The sequence below is a fragment of the Castanea sativa genome, chromosome 11 (genome assembly GCF_040712315.1).
Source record: "Castanea sativa cultivar Marrone di Chiusa Pesio chromosome 11, ASM4071231v1".
In the NCBI taxonomy this organism is placed as follows: Eukaryota; Viridiplantae; Streptophyta; class Magnoliopsida; order Fagales; family Fagaceae; genus Castanea; species Castanea sativa.
In genome coordinates this window covers 7,818,149-7,834,893 of record NC_134023.1, presented here as the reverse complement: position 1 = coordinate 7,834,893, position 16,745 = coordinate 7,818,149, and the positions used below count along the sequence as shown (strand labels likewise).

The 16,745-nt window shown below is 34.8% G+C and overlaps 2 protein-coding genes across 2 annotated transcripts; one reads left to right on the top strand and one right to left on the bottom strand.

Annotated features, from left to right (window-relative positions):
- Positions 1–6,658: 6,658 nt before the first annotated feature.
- Positions 6,659–7,479, top strand: LOC142617266 (antimicrobial ginkbilobin-2-like protein). Its single transcript, XM_075790044.1, has one exon. The coding sequence runs from the start codon at positions 6,659–6,661 to the stop codon at positions 7,454–7,456; it is 798 nt and encodes a 265-aa protein (XP_075646159.1). The 3' UTR covers positions 7,457–7,479.
- Positions 7,480–13,703: 6,224 nt separating this feature from the next.
- Positions 13,704–15,072, bottom strand: LOC142615984 (uncharacterized). The gene is made up of 2 exons (XM_075788880.1): positions 15,036–15,072; positions 13,704–14,266 (listed from the first exon to the last, which is right to left on the bottom strand). Exons 1-2 carry the CDS (start codon positions 15,070–15,072, stop codon positions 13,704–13,706), a joined length of 600 nt encoding a protein of 199 aa, XP_075644995.1.
- Between the last annotated feature and the right edge of the window lie 1,673 nt (positions 15,073–16,745).

The following is a 16,745-nucleotide window of genomic DNA, read 5'->3' as shown; positions in this document are numbered from 1 at the left end:
ATCTTCTCACAAAACCGACTTGGTCTTCAATAAGAGCTTGAATCTTCACACTCTCTCTCACACACAACCCTTACAATAAAATCTCACATAAAATACAGGGAAAAATAATTGAATAAAATTACAATCAAATTTGGTACGAAATTAAAGTCAACACAAAATAATTGTAAATAACAACTTTACATGTGTAATAATGGCTCTAAAGATTTTTTGGATATTCGAATCTTTAAAATCCAGAACTATTTAAATAAATTCAAGCTGTCCTATTTCACCGGGTCACACTCCTTTATGGTACATGCAGTTAGAACATACATAGATTAACAATTTATCATTCCATTATTTCTTGATTTATCTTCAATTGACCTCTTGTGGATAATCTTTCGCCTTCAGTTTGATATTGTCTTATATGTTAAGAAACAGTATTGGGATGTATAAAACATGAAGAGAATATGATTCAGAATTATCTTCAGCCAATTGAGATAGGCATTTTCTAGGGATTTTTCCTTGCTAGGAGCCTAAAAGTTCGGTTTTTTTTTTTTTTTTTTTGTCATGTCTCAATTTTTTCTTCATTTCCTATATAAAAACTAGTAGGGTTTTTTAAGTTTCAACTTGCTTTACTCATGCAAACTTTCTAGTTTCATGTGAATTGTGCACAAAATTTGTACTTGGATGCAAACTTGAGGAGAATATTTTCAGTGTACTTCCATTCTTAACCACCCCCCCCCCCTTTTTTCTGTTGTTGATTTATATTCTCACTAATGTTTTTGGATTGTCCTAAGTTAGTACTTGCTTTACTACTCCAAGGAAAAAAAAGTGCTTTAGGACATGCAGAAGAAAATACAATAAATCAAATGTCACAACATTTTTCATAAAGCCTGGGATGATAGACTGTAATTGGTGAACAATAAAAATGATGTTTGTGGTCGTAGTGAAAGTAATGTGGTATTGCATTAATCATGTTTGTTCTGTTTAGACCCCTGTATACTCAGATTTGCTTAACCTAATTAATTAACCAGGTAATTACTTAGGTTGATTTTTTCAGATCTAAGTTAAACTCATGCAATCATATTACTTAGTACGGAAAAGTAAAGAGGACAATTTCAAGGTAAAAAACTAAGGGAGGATTTAACCTATGTCACGCCGCAAACCCCAAAGGGTCCAAAGCGTGAGAAAGACGTCTCAAGTACCTGTAAATTTTTTTACTTTTTTTTTGACAATTCAATCCACATAAATCCTATCAAGTACCAACATCAAAAATTATCATAATAATTCCATTGAATATACTTTCAAAGTAAGTCAGAGTTCTAAGCATTAATTACAAGGACCATTGGCCACAAAAGAATAGAAGTCTGAATAAATAATTACATAACAACAACTTGTCCCATTAGTGGGAATACGGTCACAACCACTACAATATACAAAAGAATGAGTCAAGTCTATTCTAAGATGTACATCATCTAGTAACTCCATTACAAAAGCTTAGCCTCCATCAGTAGTTAGTCTAACTACTATTAGCCACCAAAAAGCTGTCTCAAAATATTGTTGCCTACTTTGAAAAGTTTATAAAATTAATGGGATGAGACAGGACTCAGTAATTAGCATAATTAACGGAGATGGGGGAAATGAAAGTTTCAGCTTCAATAATAATAATATGACAAGAATGATTAAATAATGAAAATTACAAAATTTCTCTATGTAACTACCTTGAAACAATATACTATAATTTGTGAGCATCAACAATATAATTTCCAAAGTCATAATATCTAACATAAGATAAATTATCACAATAATATACCACACTACCACATAGACCGGTCAGGGGATCCACCCATTCATAACTGGCATGATATTTCCTCTCTGATATGCAAACTCTTGGCTCCATGGACAGCAGCCTCACCCATACCTTCAAGATTTTTCTCTCTCCCCATGGGCAACAGAGAGAGCGTGTCAAATAGGCCCCCTCTTGCATATGGTCTCTTGGCCCCATGGACAACAGCCTCACCCACACACAATTAAGGAACCTTTTCCCCCCATGAGCAGCAAGGAAAAACGCGTCATCCAAATTGAAAGAGCACTAACCTAGATTTGATTCCGTGGTCACAAAGACTACGAAAACCAAATTGGGTAATTACCGGGAAATTACACATGGCATGGTGTTAAAACTACATGATATTCACATGTTACATTACTTTGTAACACACAATTTATATCCAAGTAGTTTCAGAAAAACCTTAAATGATCTATTTCCACAAAGTTTGTAAGGTTTTCGACTTATCAATTTCTCAAGTACTAAGACAAAATAAGCATCTTTAAATTTCCCAATACACCATAAAATCCATGAATTTCTTATCAAAGATTAAATAAAAGATGCCCATTTTTTCATGTCAACAATTCATGCATTTCCCCAAATGCAATACCAAATACGATGCATTTTCATATATATTAATATATAATAGGGTCACAACACAACACTTTTTAAGAAAACATATATCCATATATAATTTTCCAAAATGTATTTGACCCAAAAACATTATTTATAAAATATGGTTATTTTCCAAAAATATCTCATTAAGAAGTTACTTACCTCATAACCACAAAAGCCTAACTCTCCAAGCTCCAAGGAGATTAGTTAGAACCTAAATAATATCAAGTAAATCTATCACAATAAGGGTCCGTTTGGATAGAACTTATTACTGAAAACTGAAAACTGAAAACACTGTAGCAAAATAATTTTAAAATGTGTGAATAGTACTGCGGGACCCATTTTTAATAAAAAAGTTGCTGAAAAGTAAAATTTGTGGGTCCGTGAACAGTGCACGGGTGCACTGTTCACGGAAGACTTGGTCAACAACTGCGGCTGAGGAAAAAAAAAAAAAAGACTGAAAACGCAGCGCAAAACGTAGACGCGCTATCCAAACTCCACCTAAGTATAGAGCTTGAAATTGTATCTAGCCACAATTTAGGATTTGCCAAATAAACACTTAATTAGGCAAGCCTAGTATTTAACCTCATTAATAATAATATAACAATTTCCAAAGTTTCTCAACAAATTGATTCACAAGGCATCAACTCCAATTTATAAAGTTAACCCATTTCATATCATCTCCAATATTATGACTAGCTTTCATAAGATTTACACTATATCATTAAGAGACCCATGAAATCAAAAATCAAAGTATCCTCTAAGACAAGAAATTTAAAACTTCAACTAACTCCAAATAACCCAATGGCAATGGAAAAATTAAATTTACCAACCATCATACATTATAACTTAAAACCCATAAATTTTTCCACCATACATAAACTTTAAATAGCCATTTTAGCACAAAATATATATACCACTCATCAAAAATTCCACCAATACAAAACCCATACATAAAAACACATAAATATCACATCCAATGCTCATAAATCACATGGGTATCATTATCAAAGTTTAGATAAAAATATCCTCAAGCAAAAGTGTAAAACCCACCAAAAGATTAGAAATTTTTACCTCAAATAAAATGATGAAGATGCTTAGGGGCTCCTAAGTATTTTTCCGGTGATCTTGCCGGAAAAATGATGGTGAGATGGTGTGGTTTGGAGTGGAGGCTGGCGGGTGAGCTTGAGGGAGTGTGTGTGTGTGTGTGTGTGTGTGTTTAAGTAAAGAGAATAGAAAGAAAATAAAAGAAGAAAAGAGAGAAAGCCAGCCAAAAGAGAGAAAAGATAAGAGAAAAATGAGTGGTGGGGAGTGGGGTTAGGTGGGGGCACATGTGGACCACAAAAAACTAACATTTCTTTCTTTTTCTTTTTTTTTTCTTTTTTTTTTCTTTTTTTTTTTAATTTCCTTGTCTGATTGACTGGGATGTGACAACCTAACTATCCTCAAAACAAAAAAAGTTCACTATGATAGAATGGAAGTTTACGATAGAATGGAAGTTTTCCCTAAATCTAAAGTTACCTCTTGTAGTACTTACTCACACAACCACATGTAGCTCCAAATCTACGGACTCTTCTATCTGAATTTGTTGTGCACAAACACCCACATTTGTGACTTTGAGATTCCACTCACAGGTTTTAGATCATTAGCAGTTGTTGATCTTGTATGCAACAACTTATCTCCACCAGTTCTATTAATGTGTAGATGAAATTCTAGTAGTAACTTTGAAAGGAGAAAGCACAATTCCTTTTTGATCTTACAAGAGCACTTCCAAAATCTCTCCAAAATGTGCCTTAGGGTTTTCTTTATATACTAGAAGAATTAGATCTGAAACTTTAATCACTTAATGGGCTTAAGCAGCTATTGGGCCGAAATTAAATTCTGCAGAACCCATCTTTCGATCGGTTGAACTTGTTTCTTGATTAGTCAAACTCTTCAAAAATTGAAATTCTTCTTTCTACAGCTTGAATGTTCTTGTATTCTAACTAGTAACACCTTGAGCATTGTCTAATCAAACCCATAGACTTAGAAATTTATATTTAGATAAGTTTGTGTTCACTGTTTGCCAATTGTTCTACACTTTTAGAATCTAACAAATCACAATCAGCCACCTCAATTAAATGTGAAATTTGTTGTCTCTAGCGTTATAGAATGAATAAATATGTATTTGAATGTAAAATTCTCAATGTTGTGATGATGATGATGATGATGATGATATATATATATAAATATATATATATATATATATATATATATATATATATATATATATATATATATTATGAATCATAATTTTGTTAACAAACTGAAAAGTTTACAAACGCAAAGCAAACCAACACTACTAACCACACAAAAAATCAAACTAAACAACCAAAAAAACAAAAGCACCAAAGCAAACTACACAGGCTTACAGCAACCTTTTGTTAACAACGTTTTTTTTATACCAAAATAGGGAGTTCACAAAAGGGCTGGATTAAGCCAGCAATGTTTGATAGGCACCTGAGTTGCCTATCAAACAAATCATTAATTATTATCATTAGCCCGACAACATATATAAAAATCATTTTACTGGAGCTTTAACAGTTGATAGAGGAATACCCATTTGCAAAAGATCAAACTGTTCTTAATTATATTCTTATAGTTCCCTTTTGTTGTTGCACCAGACCTTATGATGTAGCACAAGTAGGAAATAGGAGATAAAAGACAAATAAAAATAACAACAGAACAAATCCTAATCTTCACCACCTAAAATTGCTTACAGACCCTAGGCATCACCACCTAAGGGAGTTTGGCATCACCACCAAATAGAGAAATCAAAGAGGAAACATTTCTCAACGCATAAGAATTAATCTTATTTAAATTCATTTGTCTTTACCATTACTGGAATGTTAGTTAAATAATTTTAGGGATTATACTTGAAAATATCTAATCAAATCCCTAAAACTTATCAACATTAATAACCAAATTCAAAATTCAAGTTCTAAAACAAAATTAATTACACATTAAAACATAAAATCTTCATTACCTGCATCATGAGATTAATTCTTATGAGTTGAGAATGTCTTCTCCCATGTTTTCTCTGTTTGGTGGTGATGCCTAATGCCCTTAAGTGGTGATGCAAGTTTGCAAGCAGGTTCTAGGTGGTGAAGCCTAGGGTTTGTTCCGTTGTTACTTTTATTTCTCTTTAATCTCATATTTCCACATGACCATAGCACATAGCATAATAGGCAATGGGTTTTAGGTCCACTGTACATTGTCTTGAACATCACACATACTTGTATAGCTTACATATTTGTACTATGCATTACTGTCTCTTATATAAAAGCACTGCTATATAATTTATTACTTGAGAAATACAATTCTATTCATCGAATATTTCTAATATGGTATCAGAGCCATCTTTCTATGGGCATGGTAACCACATGCATCGCTAAGAAGTTTTCTTTTCTCCCTTAGAGCCTTCCTTACCTGAATCTTCATATTAAGATTGGTTCAAGCAAAGCTGCGAAGGTACTTTTTTATTAAAGTTACAAACCTCACAATTTTGCATACCTTCGGGTTGAAATGCAAAGCTATGAGAGTGAGGGTCTACAACCTTGTGGCCCAATTTACTTACTTAAAACCATATTTCTTCATGTAGACGAGCTAGAAAGGATAAACTTTGTTATTTTGTGGAAGGCCAGGCCCAATTCATCGGAGAATTCCTCCGAAAAAGCCCATACTTTGTCCAGTTATTTTAGCACCTCTTTATTTTATTTATTTATTTTTATCAAATATATATGTTTTCATCCATATCCATATTCCACGTCTATTCGACACTTTTTTGCCTAATTTCATTTTTTAGGTAATAATTTATATTTTTTAACAAACCAATTTTCAAAACACTGAGCAGTGGAGTCAATAAGGCTATCCACTGCTCATGTTTTTCAAAATTAATTCTGAGCACATGCAAAACCGTGAGCAAGTGACATTTTTCAACATATTACACTAATCCCATTGATATGATTGATCCCTCACGAATTTGAGTTGGTTTCTAATTTCCTTAGAACTTTCATGAGTTAATTAATATAAAAGCGCCCCCAAAAATTTTGTGCAAGATTACTGACTCCACTCTCCAGCACGTTCAAAGTCTGAGTGCGATTTTGAGAGGTTTATTAATCAAAAGGATTAGGACTGAGATGAGGTTGCCACTAAGAATAAAGTCAGCATTTTCAACTCCATACTTGGCCAAAACTTGAAATGTCTCGAATATTTATAGAGTTCTTGGAGAGAATTACACACCCACAAAACCAACCTTCAATTTCATTCAACATGTTGTGCTCAAAATATCTTTCTGTCAGCTTTCTATTACTCAGCCTCTCCCTCCATGCAGTCAATTGTGCTGACCCATTATACCATTTTTGTTTTAGCCAAGAAAGCTACACTGCCACTAGCCGTTATGGTACAAACTTGAATGGCTTGCTCAATCTTTTGTCCACCAAAGTTCCTTCAAAAGGGTTTGGTCTCAGCTCGACTGGGCAAGGCCAAGATCGAGCAAATGGTTTAGCCCTATGCCGGGGTGATGTCTCAAAAACAAACTGTACGACCTGTGTCATTGATGCAGGCAAAGAGCTTGGTAATCGTTGTCCTTATAAAAAAGGAGCGATAATTTGGTATGATAACTGTCTTTTGAAGTACTCGAACATTGATTTCTTTGGAGAAATCGATAACAAAAACAAGTTCTACATGTGGAACGTCCAAGATGTAGAAAATCCCACTTCATTCAATCCAAAAGTTAAGGATTTGTTAAGCAGGTTATCTAATAAAGCTTATGCCAATCCAAAATTCTATGCTACAGGGGACCTAAAGCTTGATTCATCAAGCAAACTATATGGTTTGGCTCAATGCACCAGGGACCTTTCAGGTCTTGATTGTAAGAAGTGTCTTGATACTGCGATTAGTGAACTTCCCAACTGTTGCGATGGAAAACGAGGTGGGCGAGTTGTTGGTGGCAGTTGTAACGTTAGATATGAACTTTACCCCTTTGTTGATGCCTAGACTGATATGGTTTCCTATGTTTATGTATGGAACTGTGTAATGTAATATGTTTAAAAGCAAATAAAATTGTCCAATGAGACAACTTATCTTTGCTTCGTCACTTGTATAATTTTGGCCAATTGTAATCATTTGATTGGATTTTTGGTACTTAGATGATGAAATACTGCATGGGGCAGGGGTTTTGCTAAATATTGTTATTTAAAAAAAAAAAATGGGAGACTTTTACTGTTTTAAAAATATTCGGCAAAATTTTTTTTAGAATTTTTGTTTAACCTTGGTTGAGTTCTTTATGAACTCTCTCTACCGCCGGAGGGATGATAACTAAAAGGGAAAAATGTTTCAACTAAAATCGAATATATGTGACAAATTGATAATTAATATACAAAAGAAGGTTCCTTTGTTATGGTATTTTGGGTTAAGTAATGTATTTGAGTTTAGAGAGAGAGTGTAATTAAAATGTATAAATGTTTAGCAGTTCGTGATGTCGAAATTTTGGTACTTATCTTTTTTAGAATTTTTGTTTAACCATTGTTGGTTCTTTTTGTGTAAAGCCATATCTCTACCACGGGAGGGATGATAACCAAAAGGGAAAATGTTTCAAACTAAAATCAAATGTGTAACAAATTGACAATTAATATTTTAAAGAAGGCTTTTTTGTTGTGATACTTTGGGTTAAGTAACGTGTTAGAGCTTGGTGAGAGAGTGTAATTAAAGTTTGTGGGCCAACATGGGCTTTTGCCCTTTTTCTATTTTTTAAATATCCAGTAAAATGCCTCATTTCTAAAACTAATTAAAGAAATGTCCCTATTTTGAAACTCAATTTTTTAAAAATCGAGTTTTAAATGTATAACTCGACTTTTGAATCGTCGAGCTATAGCGAACGTGGATTTAGAATTTTTTTTTTTTTGGGAACTCGATTTAGTTCCGTGTAAAGCACTCGAGTTCCACTTGAAATTTTTTAAGGAACTCGAGTACTTCCACAAACTCGAATTCCATAATTTTTTTTTTTAATTTTCAATTCGCTATAACTCAATTGTTCGAAAATCGAGTTTCAAAACATGAGCATTTCTTTAAGTAGTTTTAGATATGAGACATTTTGCTGAAAAATTTTGGCAAAAGGGGCAAATGCCCATTTTCTCCATAGTTTGTGTATATTTAACATATTTTTTTCACACACACAAAAAAGCATATTAATTATGCGCAAAGAAATACATACCTTCCAAGAAATTTTAAAAAATCCTTATTGCAAGCCAAATTTCTAGTTCTCCCATTAAATAAAAATCAATTAAAGATAAGAAAATAGATAATTAAACAAACGTAAAATAAAGGACAGACCCGCCGCAGGAACAGGCTAGTAGTAGGGAAGGCGAGCGCCCCAGGCCATCTTTAAGGGACATAAGGATGATTGTAGGAGGCACGACAGCAGTTGGTTCATCTAAGAAAGCTCGCAAAACCTACCTTAGGATGGTTCAGAACATCTAGCTGACGGGTTTCGTTCTAAAGATGGCACGGGTTGACAACCCCATAGTTGGATTCTCGGAGGTAAATGCTTGACGCCTCCACCACCCCCATGACGATGCACTTGTTGTTAGCATATGGGTAGGAGACTACAACATTCACCGGGTCTTGATTGATAATGGAAGCTCTGTTGATATCCTCTATTACTCAGCATTCCAGCAGATGAGAATCAAGAAGGAGCAGCTCATACCGACCAATGCTCCAATCGTCCAGTTTGAAAGAACAAAATTGTATCCCCTCAAAGTAGTTATATTTCCTGTGATGGTCGGTGATTACCCTCAACAAATTACTAAGGATGTTACATTCCTTGTTGTCAACTATTCATCAGCTTACAAATATTGGGTTGACCTACCCTCAACTCGTGGAAGGCCATGACTTCAACTTATCACTTAATGATCAAGTTCCCCACCAAGTATGGAGTAGGAGAGGTACGTGGAAACCAAGTGGCAGCCCACGAATACTACATAGTGATGTTGGAAATGGACGAACACTTATAGACTATAAGCATAGAGGAGCAATGGACGGTCACAGAGCCAATGGGAGGGTTGGAAGAGGTACTTCTCGATAACTCCATACTTGAGCGAACGACCAGGATTGGCACCTTTTCTAGTCCTCCTATTCACTCAGCACTCACGACATTCCTAAGAGAGAACCAGGATGTCTTTGCTCGGAGCCACGAAGACAAGCCTGGGATTGACCCTTCAATCATGGTTCACAAGTTGAATGTATTACCCTCTTTTCTCCCTATTTGTCAGAAGAAGGGAGTGTTTGCCCAGGAGCGAGATAGGGATATAGTGGAAGAAGTCTGCAAATTGCAAGATCTAGAATTCATTTGGGAGGTATACTATCCCGAATGGCTGGCCAATGTAGTGATGGTTAAGAAAGCCAATAGAAAGTGGAGGACGTGTGTAGACTTCACGAACTTAAACAAGGTGTGCCCCAAAGATAGCTACCCACTCCCGCGGGTCAACATCCTGGTAGACTCAACAACAAGACACCAGTTGTTGAGCTTCATGGATGCTTTTTCTAGTTATAACCAAATCAAGCTGGACAAGGCTGATCAGGAGAAAACTTTATTCGTCACCAGCCAAGGCCTTTTCTATTACAAAGTAACGTCTCTTAGTCTCAAGAACGCGGGCGCAACGTATCAGAGGCTCATGAAAAAAATGTTTGCACATCAAATTAGGAGGAATGTCCAAGTCTACGTGAACAACATACTAGTAAAAAGTCGATGGGAGGACGACCATCTGGACGACCTCAAGGAGACCTTCAATGTTAGGATGTGTATCCTTAAATCCTATTTTATGATACTATGTATGTTATTATGTATGACTTAATGTTGTGTTTAATAAAGTTGTTTTATTTTTATCTAAAATAATGGTAACATGAATATTAGGTCATTATCATGTAGTCCATGAGATGCATTGTATGTGATTTATGTGATTTAGTCATAGAATATATAAATCACAAGTTCCTTGTAAACTCAAAATGTAGTTCGTAGTCGGTGATGAAATTGGACATTTCATCTGCGAAGACTATAACATATTAACTAAGATGATTTGTCTTGATCATAAAAATAGAGATTTCTAGTCGATATGTTGACATGTTTTAAGAGTTAAAATATATTGAACTGGACCGGTGTGAGATTTATTATTCTCCTAACGATTGTCAAATGAATAACAAACTCACGACTTATATTTGCATGAACTCTTAATCCTGAGAAAATAATGGACTTGATCATGAGAACTAGGTTGCTTTGATATTTCAGGAGTGAGATCTAGAGTAACGGTCAAAACCTCAATATGTTGGGCAACCACATTTAGTGTTGATGGAACATATATTCTCAAGATAAAATTCATAGTCTCTTAACTGAGATATAAAACATTCCATTGAAATAAGTTTAATGGGTTCAATTATTCAGAGAGTTTGACCTAACCACTTTAGTAAGGAGTTAATAAAGTATATATTTATGGAATTGAATTTCATAAATATATGATGAATAATTTTAAAGGATTAAACCGGGTACTTAAGGAATAAAGATGTAGTAATCTACAAAGTGGCAGTCTTTTTTCATGACTTTGTATTACTACGAATATTTTATGAAGGAGTTGCATGTACAATAAAGCCTTGGGATATAATTTATAAATAAGGCCTACAGTGCAACTATAATTATATAGTGGAATTAAATATAGTTAATGGTAATTTTAGACTTGTCAAGAGTTAACAGAAAAGTCCAAGACCCATTGGAGCTAGACTCATTGGAGCTAGTGTCTTATTGGTCCCTTTTGGTCCCACTCCAAGCCACACACTTAAGCCCAATTGGAAAGACCCAAAAGATCAGCCCAATTAGATAATCAGTTAGATACAAAGGGAGAAACATACAGAATTTTCTGTAGAGAATTAAATGAACACTATTGCAAAGTGGTGTAAGAAGTGTTAGACACTTTGACATTCTCTCTTTGGAACTGATTGAGAGACCACAAAACTTAAAGCACGAAAGTATAAAAACACTTTCAAAAACATATAAAAATACTAAAAAATATTTTTGGCTTTGACCGACAAGCAATTGAGTATACACATCACATTTGATCATGTACAATCACACAAATGAAATAAGCATTCATTGAACAAAGTCTTATGTGTTGTGTGTGAGTATCAAATGTGGAATAGTCCTTAGTCTAGAGTAAAGCTTCAATGATTAATTCAATCAAGTTATACACCACTAGTACTAAGTCAAGTGGACTATCTCAATTATAGAAATGAACATATATGATCTCTACAAGAATGATTACAAAACTTTGAAGCTTTTCATTTAGCTTCTTTACAAAAATTAACATATGATCATTTTTGAACAAAGTACATCTCATTTTAAGATCGATACCTGAACTTTTGATATTTTAACTTTGTAAGTGAGTAAGTCTTTGGCTTTTTGAGGCACCATATATTTCAATACAAGTCGTTTTCCCTTTTTCCTAGTCAAATACTAGTATGTGCGATGGTTTTTGCAGCTCAAAATCTCTTTTCGAGATTTGACATTTGATGAGCTCTTTAAGCAAAAACATAAAAACATAGGAAAAAATATAGGCACAAGTCTATGCATGTATCAAGACCAAAAAACTATTGACTAATCATTCATGACAAGCTTGAAAATCAATTTACAACAATCACACATATATTTCAGATTTGTCCCACAAAGATAGATGTGCATACAAAACAAGCTAAGCTCGTAAATGCACTACATCATTAGTACGAAAGTACTAGGCCAAACTCACATGTGATATACACAACACAAGCGATCAAACTTTTTGAAGATTTTTCAATTTTTATGAGCTTTTGAATTTTTCAACACACTCAAAAAAATATAACACGAAAAGTAAGATGAACAAAAACAAAAACAACTAGCAAAAGAAACATGCTACTAATCGGAAGCAATGACATATGAAGATTTTGCATGACATGATTCATGAACCTATGACCCTAAATATGAAAGAATTGAATCATGGACATAGGAGATAAATCATGCATAAGTACCCTTTTTCACCTACCCTTTTTCACCTACACTTTTCGAGTATTTTGGGTGAGAGCCTTGGATGGAGATGCACGATCAACATAACTTTCGAACCTCGGAGTGAAGCTAGCAAAGCATAGAGAGATGTTCTTCAACATTTCCATGACGTCTCCAATGAGATGTCCTTCGTTTTCTCCCTTTGGTTTCTTCTTTGTGCTTTCTTGGCCACGCATGGAATTAGCTTTCTTGAGTGCATGTAGCTTGAAACAGTTGGGTCTTGTGTGCCCTTGAACGCCACAATGATGACACACATGCTTCACTTGAGGCCTCCTCTGATTTTTGGGTAATGACTTCCCTTTACCTTTTGGTCTTACACCAATGGTTCTTTTCTCAGCAGTAGGGGTCTTAGTTTCAATCACCACTTCTTTAAGTTTCTCAACACTCTTAACTGATACGAACCTCACTTCCTTCTTTAGTTCCCTGCTGGAGCTTCCTTCTCCGGTATAGCCCAACCCGGTCTTGTCATGTGAAGATTTTTGTGATGATAACACACTGTCAAGTTTCTTGGTTGAGATACGCTTAACCTTGAGTCCTTCTACTTCACATTTTGCTTCCTTGAGTTGCATAAGACTACACTTATGCTCTTCTTCAATTTTTTTCATCTTTCTCACAGCATGGTTTTGCAACCTTGGCATATTTTCCACAATCTTCTAGCAAAGAATTATATGCTTCTTGAAGATTGCTCTCTCCTTCAATTTGGCATACATCTTCGTCTTCCGATTCTTCAACTTCCTCACCTTCTGAATGCTCACCAAGTTCATTTACCAAGTTCCTCAAATCATCCTTAGATTCAACAGAGGTAATTGTCATGAAAGCCCTATAGTTTTCGTCACTGTGGCATTCTTCTTCCGTGTTTGAATTTGAGTTTTCGGAGTCGCTAAAGTAGTGGCAAACACGTCACCTTTCCCTCTCAAGTAGTTGGGACATTCTTTCTTAATGTGACCATGGTCGTTGCATATAAAGCACACAACTGCTTGGGGGGATTGAGAGTCTTTCCCATCTTTCTTTTTGAACTCCTTTCTACCACATTTAGATGATGAGAACTTTCCTTTGGCAAAGGACTTTCCACTGTTCTTCATCTTCAGAAATTTTCGAAACTTCTTTACAAGGAATGCTAGTTCTTTCTCTACATCATCTTCCTCGAAAGAGTCGTCCATCCTCTCATTGATGGTTTTGAGTACAAGTTTTGAGTACAAGCGATTTGCTTGGCTTGTGAGAAGGCAGTTCGAGTTCATATGTTTGGAGAGATCCAATTAACTCTTGAATCTTAATCTCATCCAAATCTTTGCTTTCTTCTATAGCAATAACCTTTGCACGATAACTCTCTGGTACGAACCTCAAGATCTTTCTCACCACCTTAGCATCCTCAATCTTTTCACCAAGATTGAGCTTGCCAATCACAATTTTATTGAGCTTCCTATAGAATGAATCAAATGACTCATCGTTAATCATCTTAAGCTCTTCAAATCGAGTGGTAAGCATTTGAAGTTTTGTATCCTTGACCTTCTTGGTACCTTTATAGGTAGTCTCAAGAATCATCCAAGCTTCCTTAGCAGTCTTCACATGTGATATCTTGTGAAATTCAGCAGTAGACACACCACAAAAAATTGCATTAATTGCTTTGTTATTGGCATTTGCTAATGCAAGAGCTGCCTTGTCCCATTCAGACTTGGATATTGTGGGTCTAACATACTCATTCTCAACGGAATCCCATACGGACTCATCTATTGAATAAGAGATGCCCTCATGCGAACTTTCCAAAAAGCATAGTTGCTTCCATCAAATAATGGTGGAGCATTTAGAGATTGTGATCGATCCATCACAAAAGAGGTTTTGGATCGCACTTAGGTAATGAAACCACAGCAAGTGCACCCGCTCTGATACTAATTGAAAGCTCGAAATTGTATTAAAAACACAAGAGCTGTTTAGACCCCAAATTAAAAAATTATAGCTCGGTTGATTTTACTCTAACTTAAACTAAGTGCAGAATAGAGTAAATGCGAGTGAACAAAGAAAACCACTACTCTAAGCCATATTCACTAATACACAGCAGTAAAATGAAAGCTAAAAGAGCAGGGAAGAGAGATGCAAATACAAGATAACATGCCGATGGGTTATCAAAGAGGAAACCGAAGAACTCAACAAAAAACCTCTCCGCCGCCCTCCAAGCGGTAAATTGATCTACTAGACAATAAGTTGGGATACACGAATAGCAAAAGACCCTCCAAGTCTAGTCTACCCAATGCACATAAGCCCTTAAAACTCCTACTCCAACAAGGCTTCTCGGAACCGTGTCTTATCTAGTTTTTCGGATCCCGCAATGCGCCAGATTGCATCCGCCAAATAATAATAATATGACAAGAATGATTGAATTATAAAACACAAAGTTTCTCAAAGTAAATACCTTGAAACTATATACTATAATTTGTGAGCACTAGTAATATAATTCCAAAGCCATAAAATCTAACATACGGTAATTTATCACAAATATACCACACTTCCATATAGACTGATCAGGAGATCCACCCATTCACAACTGGCATGGTATTGTCCTCTCTAATATGCAGTCTCTTGGTCCAATATGCAACAGCCTCACCCATACCCTCAAGGTTTCTCTCTCCCTGCATGGGCAGCAAGGAAAGCGCATTAAATAGGACCTCTTTTGCATGCGGTCTTTTGGCCCCATTGGCAGCAACTTCACCAATGCACAATTAAAGAACATTTTCCCCCTATAGGCAGCAGGGAAGAACGCGTCATTCAAAGTAGAAGGACATTGACCTGGATTTGATTTCGTTGTCACAAAGACTACGAAAACCAAATGAGGTAATCACCAGGAAATCAAACATGGCATAAGGTTAAAACAACATAAAGATCACAAGTATACATGTACTTTCAAATGCATAGTTTATATCCAGGTAATTTTATAAAAATCTTAAATAATCTAACTTCCACAAAGTTTTTAACGTTTTCAACTTCATTCTTGTCAAAAAAAATTTCTATCAATTTCCCAAATAACAAGACAAGATAAGCATCTTCAATTTTTTAAAATATACCATAAAATCCATGATTTCCTTATCAAAGATTAAATAAAAGATGCTCATTTTTCCATGTCAAAAAATCATGCATTTTCCCAAATACAATACCAAATATGATGCACTTTCATATATAATCATATATACAAAGGTCACAACACAACACTTTTTAAGAAAACGGAGTTTTATAGAAAATTTTTCAGAAAAGTGTCTGACCCAAAAAGAAAAGCATCATTTATTCAACATGGTTATTTTCCAAAATCCCATTGAAAAGCTACTTACCTCGCAACCCGCAAAATCCCAGTTCTCCAAGCTCCAAGGGCAAGGAGATTAGCTAAAACCTAAACAATATCAAGCAAACCTATCAGAATAAACATAAAGCTTGAAATTGTATCTAGCTAAAATTTTGGAATTGCCAAATAAGCACTTAATTAGGCAAACCTAGTATTTAACCTCATCGATAATATATTCCACTTTCAAAGTTTCTCAACAAATTAATTCACAAGGCATAGACTCCAATTTATAAAGTTAACCCATTCAATATCATCTCCAACATTATAAATAGTTTCCATAAGATTTACTAGCATATCTTCTATACCCCTTCTCGGCTGCTGATTTATGTTTTCACTACTATTTTTGGATGGCCCTAAGTAAGTACTTGACATATTGCTCCAAGGAAAAAAAAGTGCTTCAGGAAATGCAAAAGAAAATACAATAAACCAAATGACACCACATTTTTATAACGGTGGAGAAGATAAACTATAATTGATGAACAATAAAAATAATGTTTGTGCTACCAGTGAAAGTAACATGATATTGCATTAATCACAATCAACCAACTCAATGAGATGTGAGTTGTCTCTTATGGATTAGAATTTTGTTAACAAATGGAAAAGTTTACAAATGCACAGTAATCCAACAATACTAACCACGTAGAAAATCAAACTAAACAGCCAAAAAAAAAATCACCAAAGCAAACTACACATAGGCTTACATCAACCTTTTGTTAACACTGTTTAAGCCTATGTAAAGGAAACAAATCAATTATTATCATTAGCCAGACGACATCTATAAAAATCATTTTACTTGAGATTTAACAGTTGATAATGGAATACCCATCTGCAGAAGATCAAACTGTTCTTAATTATATTCTTAAAGTTCCCTTTTGCTA

Excerpts from the sequence above, each read along its gene's own strand:
- LOC142617266 (XM_075790044.1), top strand. The coding sequence starts at position 6,659 with ATGTCTCGAATATTTATAGAGTTCTTGGAGAGAATTACACACCCACAA.
- LOC142615984 (XM_075788880.1), bottom strand. The coding sequence starts at position 15,072 with ATGGGTGGATCTCCTGATCAGTCTATATGGAAGTGTG. Across the intron at positions 14,267-15,035 it reads TCAGTCTATATGGAAGTGTG|ATGAGTCCGTATGGGATTCC; the intron begins GTATATTTGTGA and ends CTTATTCAATAG.